At 43.3% G+C, this 20,738-nt stretch overlaps 1 protein-coding gene across 28 annotated transcripts in view; it reads right to left on the bottom strand.

Annotated features, from left to right (window-relative positions):
* Window positions 1-20,738, bottom strand: part of MAGI1 (membrane associated guanylate kinase, WW and PDZ domain containing 1) — a 335,096-nt gene that overhangs the window by 66,233 nt on the left and 248,125 nt on the right. For all 28 annotated transcript variants that reach the window (XM_040076069.1, XM_040076068.1, XM_040076067.1 and 25 more), the window contains 4 exons: window positions 20,338-20,457; window positions 8,630-8,836; window positions 5,558-5,768; window positions 2,121-2,203 (listed from right to left, as the gene is read on the bottom strand). In XM_040076069.1, coding sequence (XP_039932003.1) covers window positions 2,121-2,203; window positions 5,558-5,768; window positions 8,630-8,836; window positions 20,338-20,457 — 621 coding nt within the window. The remainder of the gene's footprint in view (window positions 1-2,120; window positions 2,204-5,557; window positions 5,769-8,629; window positions 8,837-20,337; window positions 20,458-20,738) is intronic.

The following is a 20,738-nucleotide window of genomic DNA, read 5'->3' on the forward strand; positions in this document are numbered from 1 at the left end:
AAGTTAACAGTGACACAGATGATTAAAGTATTGCTTGGCCTATAAATAATAATAATGCAGTCTGAAAATGAAAGATGGTGACAAAACCAGAACAAAGATGGTAAAAACAACCTTGGACCCAATACAGCAAAGTTTAAGCCACATAAATGAATGACAGAAGCAAGCAGAAGATGTAGGGTTGCAACATCTGGACACCCAAAAAACCACTTCCGTGACCTCGTTGTAAAATATTCTATCAAAGCAATTTTTTGGGACCATTAGTGTGAAACACAAATTGCAATTTCCTTTGATAGCCTAAACAATGGGAATCAAGTAAAACCTTTGTTAGGGACACATATCCTGATGAAGCAAAAGCACAAGGAAACTACACCCAAACAAATCTGAAACAATATCTAACAATTATAAAATCCATAAAGAGGGTGGGATGAGCTTGGCAACTCACATGCACACACACCAAACAAAACAGAGGAGTTACCCACTGACTTTTATGGAATGACACAAAACAGTGACCCTTGCCAAAAAACATCCAGCTTCTATGATGAAAAAAACTAACCTTCTCTCCTCTTTGTTTTTTGAAACATAATTATTCTTACGTGCTAAGCAAGATTAGAGCAGCCAAGCAAAGCAGTGCAGAGCACTACTGTAACTATGAAGCAACTGCTTTAACTATTGAATGTTAAAAATATCCATTAATGAGCAACTTGGTGAATGAAGTGAAGGAGTGTGTGGGAAGATGAAATTAGCTGAATTTAAGGAGTTGATAAACAAAGATGCCAATGCTCTCTGGAATTATGAACTCAGTGTAATACAATAATACCAGCTGTATGTTTCTATTCCAAATTAAACAAATTATTCCAATGTTTCCTTTATAATTGCTAAGAGGACAAGAGAAAGATTTTCCCTTTCTGCAAGGAGACTTAAAACTGTAAGAGAGGAGCTCAGTCACCCTCTGTAGCCTTGGGGTACTGGCTGCTCCTCTCCTGGCACATCCCTGTGGTTTGAGGGTATCCTGCACTGTGCACTGAGAAGTTGGTGACCTGCTTCAATACAGCAGCCCAGACTGCAGAGGTGAATTCTCACACCCTTCAAAATCTCACAGGTGAAAGACAGGAGAGGTTGAAAAACTACATGTGTAAAAACAGTTAACAGCAGCGCTGGAGGCCAGAGTCGAACCTAACAGTGAAAAGGGATTGAGTTGATTGTTTTGTGAAATAAAATTGTGATTTTTACTAAGATGACTGACACCAGCAGGAGGTTCACCATATTTTGAAAACTGATTTTACAAGGACAGCACCAACACTGATGAAGGAAACCCTTCCATTTTTAAGAAGTGTGTACCATGGCAGCACTGTATTAGCCAAGATTATGTACTTCAATACCATCACCTTTCCCAGTCAGTAGACCAAAATTCCCTCACAGGTTTTACCAAACATTTAAGTTATTTTCATAATTTTTTTTTCTTCCAGCATCTCCTAAAGGAGGCCAGGAAGGGTCTGCATTAACAGTTCTGCATTTGGCTGCTCTAAATCGGACAGTGGCTTGCATTTCCAACATCTCAAGGAATACCAAAACTTAGTGCAAATTTTCAGTGTCAGAAAGCTCCACTTTCGAATGGAATTTGTTCCAGCAATCACAATGCTGCGCAGGCTGTCAGCATTTAACAGAAGAAGTGAAGCAATTGAGTTATTTCTGCTCAAACAAGGAAATAACAACATAACTCTTTCAATCCGTGTGAAGCAGGCGGTTGAAGCGGAACACAGCGGAGCACGCAGAGACTCAGTCACTCCCTCCCACACAGCGATCCAAGAAGCAAACATGTCAGACAGCTTTGAGTCTTGTTCAGCATCAGTGACTTTTCAAATGCCTTTGCAAAAACAGAGGCCTCTTACTTGTAGCACCTCCTTGATTTTTATTAAACGATCTGGCACCTCAATGTCTGTGTTACATTCACAGCGATCTTACAACATAAGGGATATTGCCTCTTTGTACTTACTAATAAATCTTCTTTAAATTTTTAAAAGTCTTTCTGAATACTAGTTATTAGAAAGAGAGGAAAAAGGAAAAAAGTCACCTAGGAATGGGCCAGACACAGTATTATGTCACTATTTTTAGTCTCTTACCATCATCTTCACATTCTTCTAGAGGCTTCTGCTGTTTGTTCAGGCACCGTGGATCTAGCCAAGATGTTGTTTTTGTGTTATGGCTGGAAACCAAAAATGGAAATGTGACCTTTGTTAATAAAGCAGAGTTGAAGCATCTGTAACAGTAAAGTGTATATCCTCTTTATTATTCTACAGACCTGAAGGCATACTTTTGATTCAAAGAAACAGCACTAAAACTTGATGTTGTGCAAACTAGTCGACCAGATCACAAGAATTTTGGCATTGAAAGCACAAAGATAACGTGAAAATATACAAATACTCCTGACTGGAAAGAGTCATGTGAATGCTGCGATATTATAGTATTTATTTCCAAATTTTTGCCAAATTTTTAAAGGCAGAAGTTTCCCTTCCTCACTAAATTATGCAGTGATCTTTGTTCCTACAAAAGACCTCTGACATGTCTAGACCTGACCCAAGCATTAGTCAAAAATGGTTTTGATTGAAGACTCTATAATTACACAAATAAAAATGTTCTGTCTAAGCCTTTGATGGAAGTTGAACAGCTTTACTTTCAACTCTTCCTTTCCACGAGTCCCCTGACAGCCTCATGATGCCAGTCCCAGCGGTGAAGGCTGCATAGTAAACAGGCTTAAAATACATTTTTCTAGAAGTTATTTTCTCCCACAATTTCATTTGCATAAGCAGACAATCTGGTAATATAATGCCTCTTCTACAAGCTGGTGTCATCTTAGACACAACCTGCTAAGATATCCCTCCAGTCCCTGAGGTATCTCTTACCTAGCTTAGCCTTAAACACTACTTAACAATTTTAAGTTTCAGTACCGTAGTAATGCTATTTACTTCTCCTTCAATGTCTCAAAGAGGTTTACAAACTGAACCTGAGCCTCACAACAGCCTCATCAGGGCTCTGCAATGAGGGCCACCATCCCCGAGGAACTAACAACCAAGCAGAAAACTTGTATTGTACTGGAAGGAGAGGGGCCAGCCCTGCTCCCAGGATCTGAGGGAGTAAATGAAAGGTCCTTGTTTTACACATCCTACTGCCCAGCCCTCTCAAGGCAGGATGAGCAAAGGTGTTTAATCCTTATACGTGCTTCGGAGCGATTAATCGGCACCTGGAAAACTGAATGGCAGAAATTCAGCAAGTCAGGCAAATTAACAAAAATAAAGCAGAGGGGGTTTGCCACCTTATTTTTAAGCAAGTCTGCAGTCTAGCTGAGAAGGAGGGCAGTGGGAGGAGAGCAATAGAATATTTGCATATTTCTTGCCATCTTGTACTCGCGAACCAAAGGCTCACAACAGTGTAGTTTGCTGAGGCACAGAAAATTTAGCTAAACACCTCTCAGATCACACTCTCAGGCAGAAAGGATTGTGTTAGACCTGTAATGTGCACGGATAACAAGGGACTGGGATATGCTGTGTAATGAAAATCCCAATTAAAGCACCAGAGAAACGCATCTCAAGAACCAAACTGCTCCAGCTACATCAGGATTGGTTATCTGACACACAGCCCTGGCCCCACTGGACCTTCAGTGGTTCTGTGCAATAAGCTCATGCTGCTCCCTTCAGCAGCTGACTTGAAACCCAAAGCATCACAAACACTGGAACGGACATCTGAGTCGGCTTGGGTCCACACTGCTCATCAGTCCACTTTCTTAATTTGATACAAATCAAACTAAATGGTTTCTAGGCTCGGGGTGTCCTTAGAATGAACATAACTGCAGTCCTTCAGTGCTGCATCCACACCAACAGGTTCATGCACGAAATCGGCCCCACGTGAACGTATCCTCAAAATGCACTGCAGGGAGGGAGTGGGTGCTGCTACCCACATCACACAGGCCTCTGTGTACAGGCTGTGCTGGCCCAACACATACACCACTTCCCGGGCAAATGACTTAGAGGTGCTACAGTCCTGCATTGTTCAGAGAACACAGACACAGCAGCCACGGGCATGGGTTTGGGGAAATCGGTGCCGGCAGCAGAACCCCTGATGGAAGCGCCTGTAAGGAAGGACAGCAGGGGCCCCTGTGGGGTCAGAAAAGGGAGCAACCAGCTGCTTGGGCAGCATTTATTCCTCATCATCTGTCCTCCTCCAAGGAGGAAAATGGCAGGCTGAATGTGCTATTAGGCTGTTCCATATATAAGGGTCAGAGAGTACGTCAAATAACGAGGCACCCTGAGGACACAGTGAGGGGCAGAAAGCCGTGCTCAGGGTAATGTACACATCTTGGTTTCATCTGATGAGAATCTGCATTCTGCCTTCTCGACCTTGTCTTACACTCAGGGACTGCTGGAGCCTCTTCAGGTAATTGAGAGTGCCCTGGAAAATGGCCTTTTTTAGAGCAGCCCTCTCCCAGCTGAAGAAGGGCTGCTGCGGTGCCGTCAATCCATCCCAGCTCCTCAGATCTTCTGGCAATCTTCTCTCCTGTGCTCCCTTGCCACTGCAGCCAAGGGAAAACCTCCTCTTGAACCTTTCCCTGGCCCTGTCCAAAAGTCTCCTCTCCTGATGATGAGGCAGGACTGCTGTCCTCACACCCTGATCCAGAGTAACCCTCTGCAGGAGAGAGGGCTAATTAACAGAGAAAGTTCTTCTGCAGTAACTGGGCATTGGCTTCTGATAGAGTTTCCCCAACTGCATTAAACACACCATCAAATCCAAAATCAATTCCTCAACCCCTCTTCTACCTGGCAGCTAAGGGTTTGAGTTTCAAAGGCTAATCGAGTGTTAATGTCTAGCTAAACTCTGTGGAAGACATCTCTTACACTAACAGGTCCTATTTTATAAGTTACTCCTACCTCAATAAATTTAGACAAGTATAATTTGAGACTATTATCTGTGGCATGAAAAAAAATCAGTATCACCATAAAATTGCTGACAGCAACCAGCTCTTAGGCAAAGACTGCAGAGCCTGTGGTACTGGTGTTCCTGCTGTGCCTACCCTGCACCGAGCTGTACCTTTTGCAAACCACTGGAGAACATTAACATATTTGGCCCCTTGGCTGTGACGAGGGGACAACAGAAAGTCCATCCCTGCCTCTGCTGCCTGTGCACAGGACTGGAGGAATTCCCTCTGCTGCATTATGCACAGACACAGGCACCAGAAATGAAGTCCCGACCCTTCCAATTAGGAGATTTCATTCCACCCGTGAAAACAACAGGCCTGTATTTTATAAGTGTGCGTTGCTTTTGTAACTACCCTCATAAAACAAGCAATTCCTGCTGCCTTGGAACTCAGGAGTAATTTGGATGTTAATCCAATCAGGAAACGCAAACCCCCTTCAGATGCAGTAAAGAACTAACAGCTCTGCAACCTAACTGTGTACGCTAAATATTTAATGCACACACGTACGCACACAAAACGCATCCACGGAGGTTTGCTTATGCCCGGAGAGAGGGAGAGAGATGGAATTAGAACAACAAAAATGTGCTTTACTCTATAAAATAGACTTCTCCGTTCTCCGTGTAGGCCATCTCCCAGTTTTCCGGCAGAGGACCTAGGTTATCCTCGGCAGAAGGAGGTAGGTATTGAGGGAGGCTCTGAGATGGTTCCGTGGTGGGGACGTGGGTGTGGCTCTCAATCGTGGACGGTGGGGCTGCCTCTCTCACGATACGCGTGTTGTGCTCGTCCTGGTCACCAGACTCTGCTGCAGAAAAAAACCACAACAGATAGAAGTGAGAACCAGCCTTTTCCTTCCCCGGTTTGCTCCTCCAGGTCTATCCTCACCAGTTTTCCTCTCCTTGCCTTTTAATTCACGAGACACAGCAACAGATGGAGCGAGGGCAGAGCCCCAGCAGTCCCTGTGGCAGCAGGGGCGAGCTCACCTTGCCCACACACACTCTGCCAGCCAGACCCATGCCAAAGAAATCAGGAGCTGTGATCAGCTCCTGTGTTCCCTCCAACAGGCCCTGCTGAGGTACCAAATTCCTCCAAGCTGTCTGAGGCCAGGGCTTACTGCTGCAGAGGAGTTCAGTGAGCTTTCAAGCAGGCTTACAGGTTCACTCCTGCAGTGCCAATTGTGGGACAGGATTAGGAGGATAAAATTTCTTGTTTGAAGAATGATCAAAAGAGGAGATTTTACAAGTGCAAAATGTTGCCAGAAGCTCAAAGTCAACAAGCTAATGGTGAATGTCTTCAGTGCAGTGCGTTATTTTAAATTAAAAATTAAAACGAATGTCAGCACTGTACCACGTATCCACATGTTGCTGCTCACTAGTGCCCATTCTTGCTGTCTGAGGAGGTTTATTCCATGGGTCATCACAGTATCCTCCCAAAGTCAGTCAGGAGTATTTCACGCTGTATCTGACCCTTCTGCCTCTAAGGAAATATTTCTGATGCTTGTATCCATGCAGTTTTGAGCTGTATCCATGAAACATTGCTGCTCGTCCCCTCCCATCACTAATCACAGTAAATGGTCCCCAGTAAACAGGACTGTGCCCTCATTCCTTCCCAGAGAGGTTTTGGCAACAGTGGACAAATTCTAAAATTTACCCTGTGTCTACCAAAGGGACTTTCTCTGGTTCTTGAAGGTGTTGAAAATTTATGGCACTACTTCCACATTCCCTGAGAACATCAGTACAAGCGCAGACAACACACTGAGAGAAAGACAGATCAGTGTCACCCTCTGCCAAGTCCCCAAGGAGCGGGGCTGAAAGAGCTTCACAGACAGGACCTTCTCTGTTCTCCACACCAGAGACCATGGACATCCATCCTCAGCCCACAGCCCTGGAAAGAGCTCCTTCATTATTCTAGTCTGTGTGCTGCCATTACCAAAGGAGACGAACATAATAAACACAGAGAAACAGGAAGAAAAACATCTAGACTATACCAGTACCCTCAGAGCTTGCTTTTCAGCCCTCCTGGAGTTTGATATTTTTAGGTAGAAGATGACAAGATAAAGAAGCGTGAAAGAATCATCCCCAGCTTAAAACTGAGAGCACAAACATGCCAAAATCTGGAAAATACAAGTTACCGAGAGATCTCCTAGGGAAGCAGGAGCATTTTAATATGGCAAACACACTTTCATGTGAAATAAGCATAAGGAATCGCTTTGGTATCTGAGAAATAGCTCTTCTCTTGATTCTGTGCCCATTTAATGAAGGCAAGGGGCCAGGGCGTGATAATGTTGTGACAAATGAGCTGCGTCTTCCAGTATTTCATCTTGCAAAGGAAAACAAGGAAGAGAAATGATGCTCAAGCAGTTCAGGGGCACCAAACTGAGACGGGCAGCAAGGAAATCAAATAACAGATCTCCCACCAGGTTCTTGCCAAAATCAGATCTTGTGATGAAGGCTGAGGCTGCTGTCACGTCACAACATGTGAGAAATCACCCTCAGTGCAAAATTTTGTCAATGAACTGGTAAGGAGAGACAGAACTTCCAACCTGGGAGAAATTAGGCTGGCTAGAAGCAATTTGAGTTGGAAATGTGTAGCAGTTAGCAGCCAGAGTACAACCCTCAAAAGCCATTTGATAGTTCAGCCCAGAGAGGACCAAAACTAAATCTCAGCCTAAAGCCTTTTAGAGCTCTAAACAGCTGTTAGAGCCAAGACATTGGCAGGTAGGAACTGGCAGGACAGATCCTCCGACTCATCAGAGCCTGGGAAGGAAAAATTTCATGGTGATAGAAAGTGATCAAGAGGACAAAGGACCTGGTGCCAGTTATGGTGAACTCCCATGGCAAGCAGCTGGGAAAGACTTGAAGGTGCGGATAATACTGCCTCAAAAGGAGCCTGGAAATCAGCTAACAATGAGCTAACAATGCTCTAAGCACTAACAAATACTAGGCCTGGGGACATGGGGAAGAGCTCTTGCCCCTCAGAGCTTCACAAACTTCCAGTTGATTTCTGTCAAGACTCAGTGGATCTCCAAGAGTGTTTTGCTATGAATCTGCCTGCACAGCACTTGAATTTAGATTGCAAAGGTTTCCAGTGATCTTTTAGCCAAGGCTAGATGGTAGCCATGGTGGGAACAAGATCTGTGTTCAGCAGGACACAAGACCTTCATGAAATACGGAACTTGTACCCATGCTTCAGATCTCATTCCTGCAGCAAGCAGCACTCCATGGCTGGGAGGTACCTTGGAGAGGAGAACCAGGACAGTAACTGTACGTGATGGGCAGCTCTGGATGCAAGGAAGGATAAAGGACAGCAACATATTTAGGAAGGAGCAATAATTAATTTCAAATGCAAACCTGGTTGAGTCATTTCATACTGCTTGTAACTGTCAACCATAGCTCAACTCATCCCTGACCTTTCTGCAATTATTGGATTTGAACTTTCCCACATTTGTGTCTCAACCAGTTCAATCCCACAAGGCCTTTTTGGAAAGACAGAGCTGTGCATGTGGTTGTTCACACCTGGACATCTGCCACTCAGGTGTCGGCCAGTTCCATTTGACATTGACAGCTTTACAGAAAACAATTAAAAAACAACACCCCCTCTTCAAAATACCCTTCAAAAGCCTTCCCCATGCATTCTAACTGAAGGACAGCGGTATTTTTGCTTTACCTGTGAAGCTACTGCTCATTTCAGGTACATCATCCTCTTCCTCATTCTCTGTATGCACTATGCCAGCATTTTGCATATCATTGTAAGACTTGGTTCGCTTTGGAGTCGACTGCTTGGAGCCAGACTGCAGGTTTTGCAAAGCATTGGTGGAAGTCACTTTCCCACTGAGGGGCTGGCTTGGAGGCTTCGGCGTTCCATAATAGTTACCTAGGCAATAGAGACACATTTGCATCCTCAGAATTGAACAGTTTACAGCAGTAAAGTTTTCTATTTCATTTTCTTTACAGTTCTGTTAAAATCGCCGTCCCTCCCCACAGATAAGTAAATAAAGAAGCTAACACGTGCCATTCCCATTTTTGGGGGTGCATACTTCATCCCTACAGTCAACACAGAAATATTTCCTGCCTGTTTAGTTATTCTTGTCGAATCTAAAAGGAGAAGCAATGGTTGTATTGTTTAGGTGCACTGAGCGTACACGGTCTAAAACAAAAGGCAGTCATGGTGAATAGCAAAACTTCATCTCGTTACATCTGAATTTCAGTTAGTAGCCTCTTTACATGTGTGCACCCACACAATGCTGTGGCAGATCTGGAGTGAGCCCTGCAGAAAATAAAAAATTCATGACTGCTATCACCAAGAGAAGTGATGAAAGGCTCGATGGCCTGCTTTAGTACTCAGGTTCTTTTAGGGCGGATGTTGCATTTGGAAAGCAAACACTATTCTTTCTCTGAAAGAAAACTTGGGAGAGAAAAGGAGAGATACCACATGGCACTGCTTTCTTCGAAGAGGAAATGCAGCAGTTGGGTCAGTTTGGGTAGAAGTGAAGAACCAGACCTGAAAGCTGAACTTGAAGGGACACAGACACAGCCCCAGTTACGCCAATACATGCTCGGAATCCAGCACCAATCTGATGGAAACAGTGCAAAGTGCCTGGGCTGCCTCCCTGTCATTTTCAGTGACCATGGGAGAGACACAGAGTAAGTGCACGTTCATTCATGCCAGAACAGCACAGGGGTACTTCACTGGCCCTGTTTCACTTCACCTCCACACCACAGCAGTGCTTGATTTGCCCTAAAATTCTCCACAGCAGCCTCAGGTCTGCAATCTGTTCCCACAGCACTGGGAATTACAGGAATTCAGAGAGAAAGAGATACAGAGAATTCACCTATTGCAGGGTGAGTCTTCTAATTTTTACACAGTGACCTGTTATATACAACAGTTTTATATAAAACTATCCCAAATTTTTCCTTCAGGAATTACTGCTAATTTTTATTTGCCATCTTCAGATTCCAAGAGTAGCCTTAAAAATGTTCCCTATGCTCTTTAAGATGACAAAACACAAAGGACGCCCTCCCATATAGTTCAATTATGGCAACAGTGCAAAAGCCTTCTCTAAAGCATACATTCATTTACAGTTTTCATTGATCTCCACATGATATACATAACCCAAAAACATTATTTTTCAAATTTTCAGTACATATTTCCTCAGCCACTGTAGGAGAAGATCAGGTTTGAGACCATCTAAGGAACCTGAAGGTGTCACAGGTCCATGGGAAGTGATGAGATGCATCTGCAGGTCCTGAGGGAACCTGGATGGAGTTACTACATCACTTTCCACCATATCTGAGAAGTTGCGGCAGCCTGGTGAAATTCCAACTTACTGTAAGAGGAAAAACACAACCCAGGAAGAGGCCAGCCAGTGCCACCTCTGAGCCTGGCAGGATCATGGAGCAGATCCTCCAGGAAGGAAGATCACCAGGAGCCATCAGGAGCTGGAATCACCCTGACTTGGACTAGCAGAGTCCATCTGGGGAGACCACTTAGGAAACACTTGTCATCATTCCCCCATCACTACCTCCTGTGAGGTGAAGAAGTATTTCCCACAGAGCTGAGGCCCAAGAAGCCAGAGCAGCTCCCACCTCCACGCTTTTACAGCTGGAGTAGTAGGACAGCAACACGTGCAGGTTTGTCCTAACAAGGTGCGCTGCACTCGACAGCGTGGATCCAGCTCCGCGGGACCAGCAGCGCTCCGCGACGCTTTCATCTTCTGCTCGTCATCCCAGAATCCTAAATGTACACTGATGCATAATTTATGGGGAGAAGGAAATTACTTCTTCTGGAAAGAGCCTGTAATGGGCACGGAGGCTCCGCAGGCAGGTTGCAGTTCCTGCTAGAGAAATGATTCTTATGCTCTACATACTGCAGAGCTGGTTCATACAGAAAGAGGCGGAACGGGGGAGAGAGAGTGCAAAGGGAAATACAAACGTAGGTGGCTGAAAAAAAAAAAAAAGAAGATAATTAACCCTGCTCCCATCTACCTTCTTTGGCATTTCTCATGAAGAACGACACTGCTCTGGGATTTTGTGGGTTGTTTTTTTTTGTTTGTTTGTTTTTAGATTGTTGTTTTGTTTGGTTTTCCAGGAGAGGGGTGGGGGGGGAAGTGTTTTCTAAGGATATTAACTGCTAAGCAGAAAGAGCCATGCGTGTGCCATACACATGAAAACAACTTTTATTTATAGCACTGCACATCACTATTTTATGCAAAAGTTATTTTGGGTCTGTTTTAACCAGTCAAATTTTTTAGGATGGATGCAACACAGAGGTTGAAGGGGATAAATAGATGTTGATAGTGTGGGTTTTATTTCCCCTGGACAACAACAAAGCACAGATGGTATCATCCCTCCTCCAATTACAGAGAAATGTATGATTATATCTTCAAATTTTGTTCCTCTTCAATTCCTCTAGCAACAGCAAAGCTGGAGTTTCTACCAGTCCACGGAGAGCTGTTCCTCAACAGAAAAAAAGGCTTCTCTAAAGTATTTCAGGTTTTCTTACATCAAAATCATTAGTCATTTTTCAAACCAGCCATGGTTGTTGGTACTAACATTAGTGAATAATTACTCTCTACCAAGACAGCGTGCTGTCTTAGAGGATCCCTGTAAATATAAATGATCACATGAAAAGAAGAAATATGGATTTGAAACTGAGCATGGCTCTGCGTGTGTGGGGTTTATGGGAACTGTAGCCACTGGGGCTGAACTTTTCTTTTTTCACCACAGGAGGCAGATTAAGCTTGAGTCAATATTCAAAAAAAAAAAAAAAAAAATCAGAGCTCTTCCTTCAGATTCACACAAGGACAAACAAGGATTCACACAAGGTTGGGGAAATAACCCAGCTCATGATGAAAATCTTTAGAATAATGCTCCAACCCAGCTTCCAGGTGCCATGGAAAATGAGAGAAAATGGAAATGCTATCTTTCCCTTATTTTTGCTGGATGCAGTCAGCCCTATTTCTCTTCTCTAAGCAGCTATTTTTGAAGACATGGCATGTGGGCCTGGGCGTGGGAGCAGACACACTATTAGGGGGGACTGGTAAAAATAATCATCAACCATCATGTTTCATCCTCAAAACTGGAAATAGAAAATATTTACACTGTGACTCAGAAATCCAAACATGCTCCATTAACAACTGACAGTGAACAGCCCAGCGAGAGTTTTACAACACTCAGACTTGACATTATTCATTCAAATTAAATCTATCAATGTTTATGAAAAAACATACATTTAAAAATAGGCTTTAACAGTGTTTTGTGAGCCACTTGTAAGCCTAAGGAAGGGGCTAACTTCATAGCCAGTGTAATTTGTACTGAATATCCAATCAGCTCTAATTATTAACAGCATGTTACATGTGCATACACAAGCATCTGTCATCCCAGAGGATCCCAAAACGTTTTCTGAAGTCAGCACAGCACTAAGGGCAGGACTCCCCGGGGTGCTGAGCTCAGGTGAAGCTCTGCAAAACTTCTGAGGATTCTGACCCCAACAGGATGTCTCTGAGCTGGAGAGGAGCAGCCTGTCCCCCAGACAATGGAGATTTCCGGGACAAGGCTGCAGGAAACTCTCCAGCTTTCCGTGGAAATGCCAGTTCTGAAGCAGCCAGCGTGGCAGGAATGGCACTTTCCCATGTCCAATTCCTATGGGAACTGGGCCTCTACCCCTTACCCTCTTCTCAATCGCATTTGGACCCTGCCTGCAGTGCCTGAATTAATAGCTAATAACAAAACCCATTCACTCCACAGATGCACACACCATTAACTGAATCCCTTGTCATCACTTTTCACTAACCATTATTTTATTCAGTCCCTTGGTGCTTAAAACTTACTTAACCACAGCTGAAGTTTGATGGCAGCATCTGCAGCCAAGTCCATGACTTAATCCATGCACTCGAAAGCACCTCTCAGGAGAGTGCACAAAAATAGCAATAATAATGGAAAAACCCAAATAGAAGAGCTACTTGGAATGAGTTGGTTTCTTTTCATCTCCTTATCTTTAAGTGTCGGCAGCTTACACATTTTAGCATCACACCCAGTAATTAGACTTTGGTAACAGCTTATCACAACAATAAGACAAGTTCTCATCGTCATAACACTTCCTGCTCTGCCAATTCAAGCAGTGATTACAATCAATGAAAGCAATCTACAGCAGCTTCCACCCTGTCCTGAATTAAAGCAACACTGTCAGTAAAGAGAACTTTCTTTTTAAGTTTTAGAAACGAAGTGTCAGTGGAAAAATTTGTCTTGTATTTCAAATAACAGAGCGTTCTTATTAAGTATTCCCCTGGTGGGCAGCAAGTTCACCTTAAATTGTTTATGTGACCTGGAATTTAAAATATAATTCACAAAAATACACCAACTAGCTACCCTTAAGTAAAATATCTACGAATCATAAACCCCTTGAATTCACACTAATGAATTCAATTCCATTTGGGTTGAAAGGACTCCATCCAGCCAAGATGCTCTTTCTGGTAGAAATGCACAGGAAGAGAGGCACATTTAAACAGGTTCCAAAGTGGAATGGACACTAAAGCAGAGAAGGAAGAGGAGACCATGGAGACTGCTGGGCTGGGGACAGGGAGCTGACATGGAGGGGAGCAAAAGGCAGAGTAGCTGACTGCAAGGTTAAACGTGAGTTTGAGCATTAATTCTAATGGTGCAATTACAGCAATTGAAGAATGTGGTCCCAAACCACATTATCTGAGTTCCTTTAATCAGCAGGTGTTTACTCTGCAGCAGTTATTCTCCTTTCTGGTGGAAAGATGTCTATGCCTGGGACAGGGAGTGCATTTGTGACTCAGCAAAGGACCAGGAAGAGTTCATGCAGTTCTGAATTTACTGATGCCTTCTTGTGAAGTCTAATTTTGCAATTATAGAAATCCCAAGAAACTCAAAAGCCTCTGTGCAGCACAGAGGGCTCTGTGTCCATGAGAGGTGCATCTGATCTTCAAAGAGACCACTCTGTGCTAACAAGGGCTCCATTAACAGCTCATGTTTGAAAAACCACTTCATAGCTTTCTGTCTTGGTGCAAATGGGTATTTTGAGAAAGACACTTGGAGATAAGCAGCAAAATTAAGCAGGGCCTCGACACAAAGACTTGAAATGCAGTTATTAATGTAATTGTTTTATTTTCTGAGACTCAGCTCCTCTTCTCTGAACCGTACAAGAACCAAAACAACTCTGGCCCTTGATTTTAGCAGAAGAGCTTCTGTTCATCTAATCCAGCAAGAGTGCTCTTGTCTGATGAGCACAGGATGAATTGGTTCCTGTGAGCAGAGCTCCTGCCATGGTGTTTTGTCTGTTCTCTTCCCAGATCACATTCTGCTACAGATTTCCACATTTAGACGACAGATCTGGCTGCTGTCTGTGGGATTCACCTAGCTGCAACTGCACATTGATTAGCAATTGCCTTGAGGAAATTCAGAGTATCCAGGCAACCGGGAGGAGGCTGCGGATACAGCATCTGCATCGGAAGGAAAACAGGCAATGAAGGAGAGCTCAGAGAAATTAACCTACAATAAATCCAGTTGCTTTAAATCGGAGATTCTCTGTCAATTTTTGTAGTTATTAAGAATGAGGTTAACTGAAAGATCAGTTTGGGTTTCTTGTTAAATAAGTCAAACTGTAACAAACTGCACATTTCAATTAGGTCTGAAATGTAACATATTCTCCAATTAGTGTCCTCAAGGCAGTGGCAGCATGGGAGGAAGTCACCCACAGAACAAATCACTCTTACTTATTCTGCTTTTTGCTGTGCTATCACTAGGTGCTGCCACATGCTATTGTTAGCACTCATGTACAAGTGTATCCAAGCACATTGAAGGCATGGAAAAATCCTAAAACAAAGCAATGATACTAAAAGTAATAAATAAGCAGTACAACCTCTTTAGCATGGACCAGGAGGGGGCCGGGGAGGCTCAGGGTGTTCCATGAGACCAGCTGTGTTATATTAACTGCTACATACACTTTCAAATAGATTAAAAAAAAAAAAAAAATCATGGGGAACATAAATAAAAATGTGTATGGTATATACAGAAAGCAGGAAAAGCAGCTGGAAACACCCTACCTAGCATAGGGCTGTAGGAATAAAGAAAATACCCTGTCAAGCCGTTGCAATATGAAACCCTTCTTGCAAATAGTCAAATATTTATATATGTGGTCCCACCATGAGGATGTGTCCCATTAGCACCTTCCCCCTCTGGAAGTGGCAGTGAGCTCTGCAGGCAGGGAAATGCGGCAGTCTGTGCACACCAGGCTGCCTCTGCAGGAGCTGGGCAACACCAGCGAGAAGCAGCCACTTAGGAGAGGACCAAGAACACCCTGCACCCAAAAAACAATGCCAAAATGGGCCTGGAGTGCTAGGAACACCCTTCAACTCATCAAATTACAGTCACAAAGTAAACGATGCCTGAAATAACCTGAACTCTACCTTAAGAAGAAAGCAACTAATTTGCCGTATCTCTTTTTAGCCAGAGGTGTTTGGGAACCTTTTCCCTGAGGTTTGTGTTTTAAAACACATGACTGCTAATGAACCATTTCTGACAGAGTTTACATTGAGAAAGTTGATATCTAAAGTGCAGAGAGAGGGAGAAGCCAGTCAGGAATGCCACAAGAAATTCAAAGCTGCTCTAAACCCCTATCAGGTATTTGAATATTTGCTTTTAGAGAACAAGAGTTACTCAGGTACCACTTCAGCTGTTTGCAGAATGAAGCACTGTTACCAGATGACACTTCAGTACAGCAGCACTCATGCTTAGTTAGCTCTGATAATTCTGCAAATACACAACAAGGTGCTGCCTTTTTTTCTCTACTAGTGGTTTAAAAAAATAACAAGAAAAAAAGCAAGCAAAGTACTAAGAGCCAAAAATGGAAGAGGAATCACTCTGCAGTGCACAGATATCAGCACGTGGATATTCAGTGTGACCCATTACACTGGTGCTAAAGAAGCCATTATGATTTATTGAGCCAATCTCTAGTCCGGAGACAAAAATCAGCAGGTCTGATCTTATTAAGTGGAACATGTTGTTCACCTGCACGGGCATCCCCAGCGTCTGCCACCCTTCCTTGCCCAGTCTTCCCGTCCTGTTCTGCCTGCCACAGGCTCAGCTCTCATTTCCAGGCGGGACTGAGCTGGTGACACCCACAGTCTGGGAAAAACATCCACCCACTTTGCTAAAGCAGCAGGGGCAGGGTGGCTGCTGCAGAGAAACCCAGGGAGAGCCAGCACATCAGACAAATTAGGCTAAAGGCGTCTTGATTTGAAGCATGTTGCTGAATACACCTCTCTACTTCGGCTGAAATTCAAACTGCACTATTAATGTAATTTATTACAATCATTAAGTACCACAATCTGAGACCCTGTCTACAGTAGCTAGTTTTTATATACTTTGAAAATGTTAGCAAGTCACCCCATTACATCTTAGTCATGAGACTAATGCAGATTACTTATTACTTCTCTTGGCAATCACATAACACTTGTCCCGAGAATGAAAGATGATGCCTTGACAATAATACTCTGTAATGCAATAACCCTTCACATGTTATAAAGTGCAGCACTTTTTCTTTTGAGGATCACTAAGTGCTGGGCAGGCACTCATTCACACAGCCCCACCAGACCCTGGTGACACAGCCATCCCCATTCAAAATGCAGCCACCATGCCCCCTGTGCTTGTGCACAGCTCCCATCCGCAGGGCTGCCTGAACCCAGCACAGCCCTCCAGAAAACTGCAGCTTCCACTCTCCCCCTCCTACCCAAAACAGCAGATAGCTGCAGGCACAGGGTATCTGCTGAAATATTAATGAAGAGAGAAGTAAGTGTTGTTTTAATATTCTACAGGCCAGTAACCCGAAGTATAGAGCAGTTACCTGATCTGCCCAGGGCCGCTCAGCAGCTGGGGAAAAAAACGGGAATAAAATCTGGAAGCAGTGGCTGTGCTCAAAACAGCCCTCCCTTGGGGTGCCTGTGAGAGCCTGCAATTCAAATGCAGAAGTAATTGCTAAATAATTAGTAACCTACACAATTACTTCCATGCATCCATCAGTATTTTCTGCCCTGAAGGAGCAGTCAATAAATGCCTGAGACTACAATTACAGTGATTTCCTATCCACCAGAAGGCCTAGACGATGTGCAGCCTAAAAAGAATTTTCCTTCCTAATGAGTGTTGTCAATGGGAATTTCTGACTGGCTGGAATGTGTTGTGTGCAGCACACACACGTGGGGCAAAATCACCAGTCCTGGGGCAGCATCGCAGCTTTGGGCTGGTCTTCCAGCTCCGGCTGCTGGATTCATGTGATCAACAGCTTTCATCAGGAGGGGAAAGAAGATGTTTCTGGGCTTTAAGGGTAAAGATCAGGACGTTAAAAGCCCAACTGAAAAAGCCCAGGAATTAAGGCTTGCCAATGGCCCCTCCCAGCCGATCACAGATTTTGAAGCCTTTTGGGTGCAGAACACACCAGGGAGATGAGAGGTGACCAGAACAGCAGCTGCCGTGCCCGCTCTGCCTTCACGGGGATGTGAATCAAAAGCTGCCCAGAGGAACCTATTTGCAGTGCACCAGAAGAAATAAAAATGGCATTACTGAGCCCTGTGGGTCAGCAACACCTCTTTTCTCCTGTTCAGCTTGCATTTTGTCTTTTTGCAATTAGAGCACCTTCGAAACTCAGATTGTTCTTTGAAAACCTGATACGCTCTCCTTTTTTATGGTTTCCAACTGTTCTCTTCTGCTTGCTCTTTATTCTTTCCAAATCAATAGTATCTGTATCAGCATCAAAGTCCTGTGTATTACCCCTCTTCTGATGGCTCCCTGTTTTCTAATCTTTCTCCCCAGAACTTCTCTTCAGTAACTGTTATTAAATGCTTCAGTTCCCTCTTCTTCTGCAACATCTTTCCCGGTGACAGTATCCAGGTGACTTTATGTCCATCTTCTCCACCACCACATGCTGATGCTGACAAATTAAGGCCAGAAGGGTGCTTAGGACCACAGTGACCCCAAATCACCAGCCTGCCTGAGACACATGAGCTGGTGGCTGGCTGGCACACAAAAACTTCCCCATTCCTCATCCCTACTGTCCATTCCATAGTATTCCTCTTTCTTCATCTCTAAATCACTTGAGAGCATTTAATCACAAGCAACTCTATCTCTTCAATTGTTCAGATTTCGACACAGCACAGCAGGTGGAACTAGAAGATCATTTCCCTTTGTTGGGTTTTATTTCTCTGCTTTAGAATAAACCACCACTGATCAAAAATAGAGTCAAATTTATCAGCATGGAAGAATTATTAAAAACAATGTGGCAACAAAACTAAGCAAGAAACAAGCGATAATTAAAATATCTAAGACTGTAAAGCTGGACAATAACAGAGCCTTGGCCATTATAAGTGTAACTTGCTTTGTGGTTTGGGCTTTTGCCAGTTTTTTTTTTTTAATAGACAAAATTGCTTGCAATTGCAGCAGCGAGTCTGAATCACTCGATCTTCCAAGATCTAATCAAGATCAACACTGTCTTGATCGATACAGCTGTAAAATAAGATTTCCAAAAAAAAGTACAACAAAGCCATTAAAGAAATCTCGGAAGGCAGCAAAATAAGTTCTTTAAGCCATAAGTGAAAAATGAACTCTATTTATTTCACATTACAATCAAATAGTAATGTGTCTTGATGCATATGTGCGCACATGCATCATCATTATTTGCTTTATTCTTATTGATTTTTCCTTCCATGGGCCGGCACTCCAGAACCACAATGCACCAGCATCACTGATGTCAGAGGGGAAAGAAGCTTCTCAGCACTTCTGACAAATGATTCCTTTAAAGTTCAGGCAGTTCTATCACCCACAGAAATGAAATACACATTTGACTTATGAGAAATCAACCTCATCTTCAGCAACCGAAAAGAGCAAGCCATGAAACCCAAACAGTTTAGCTGCTGCTGCATATAATCACATAAGCAATGAAACAACCGTGTTGTAACTGTCCCAGATGGATACAGCATTTCCTGAGAACTAATTCCCAGCAGGTCCCAGGAGCCAGCTTACAGACAGTTACCCATTTTGTCTTTCCAAGTGGAAAGGTCGCTAGAACAAAGAGATCAGGAAGCAATGGCGAGGCCTTTTGCTGATCTATTTCAAACACCACGACAAAGAAAACTAATTCGGTGTTATAATTAGAAACACAGAGAGGAAAAAGCTCATTTTGGAGAAGAGCTGCTGCTGGAACGTTAGCCCTGGTGCTGATGGAGCTAATCAGCTCGGAGAAGTGGAAGAGTGAAACCAAATTACACATTTAGCATCTTCATGCAAACCAGGTTTGACACTGCAATTGTCTGCAGTTGGGAATGAGTGCAAGGTTTAAAGGTGTCCTTAAAAAGGAGTTTTCAAGGAAGTAGACAAATAGTACCTCAAGAACTCTTTCTTCAGGCCCTGAACACCAAAACCACATGTCATAATTTTTGCTGCTCATGTTTGACGACTACTTTTCAAGGACTTTTGGCTAGTTGTGTGTGGGTTGTATTTTTAAATGTATTCCATATTTCTTCTTTTAAAGAATAATTAGAATAATGCTTTTTCAATCTCTCATATTTACAGAAAGAGCCATTAAGCTTCTTTCAAATGGAAATACGAAATAACTGAGCTGAAGTACACTGAAAGGACTTTCAAACCTGTAAAGTATTTCTTTTCATTGTCTTGTAGAGAGGTACATTTGAATGTCCTCCCGAGGAAAAAAACCCCAACCCACTCTAAGAGGAGCTTTCAATTTAAAGGAGCTACCAGACTGCAGATTTAGTTACACAAATCCTATTGTGTGCCTAAAAATGGCCAATTTGCCTTGTATTTCTCTGGAGCTTTTTCCTGCTCTCACCCTGGTGACATTTCAGTGCCCCCTTGGCTGTATCAGCGCTCTTGTTGGCAAAGTTGTGCTGTAAAAAAGCTCAACACAATGACCCAAGTTAGAAGCAATTATCCAAGAATAAGGAAAAAAAAAAAATAAAGCAGTGCATCACGTAGCTTCATAGTGACACACAACTGGGTGATGGAAGAAGAGTATTTAGGGAAGATGGAGGGAAAGAGTAAAGAAAAACTGAATAAGGAGATGAGCCCTAGCAGATACAAAGAATAAATGCATACTGCCCCAGTATTCTGTTACGGGACTACATATTGGATTTTCCCAGCCTACTGACGTCGATTTTTTCAGGCAGCTAACTTGAAGGCAAAGGATAAAAGCACAGCAAAACTGGAATTCTCTTTCTCAGGTTACAGAGGAAAGGGAAACAGAGCACTGGGATGGAAAGCAAGGTCCTAACTTGAGTGAGAGTGATGCAAATATGGTGTCCCACCACAGGGATTTGAAATGCTTTTTCACTGCCTGGAGCTCCATACCTTCATAAGTTCCTACTTCCAGAAGGGTCCCACTTCGCTCCAACTCCAGAAATTCCTCCACAGTCAGAAAGTTATAGTCCACACCAGGCACTTCTCCTTCTCTTGGAGGGCGGGTTGTGCCTGAAAGGAAAAATTAGAACATTATTAGAGTTGTTTTCTTATCAAGAGTTAAAAGGGACGGGAACAAATTTTCACAAAGATAAAACAGCATCTGTAAAACGCAGTTCAGTGAGCTGCTCAAAAGGAGTTTGCAGTTAGGAGCCCATGTGAAAACAAGACATAGATTTCAGGTTGAACTGGTTAGAACAAAACAATGGAGGGACATTTCTTGTATTCTCAGAACAACTCTGGCAAAGCAATCTCTCATCTCTGTGTCCAGAAACACAGCTGGAAAAATTTGG

Source organism: Hirundo rustica, chromosome 12 (genome assembly GCF_015227805.2).
Source record: "Hirundo rustica isolate bHirRus1 chromosome 12, bHirRus1.pri.v3, whole genome shotgun sequence".
In the NCBI taxonomy this organism is placed as follows: Eukaryota; Metazoa; Chordata; class Aves; order Passeriformes; family Hirundinidae; genus Hirundo; species Hirundo rustica.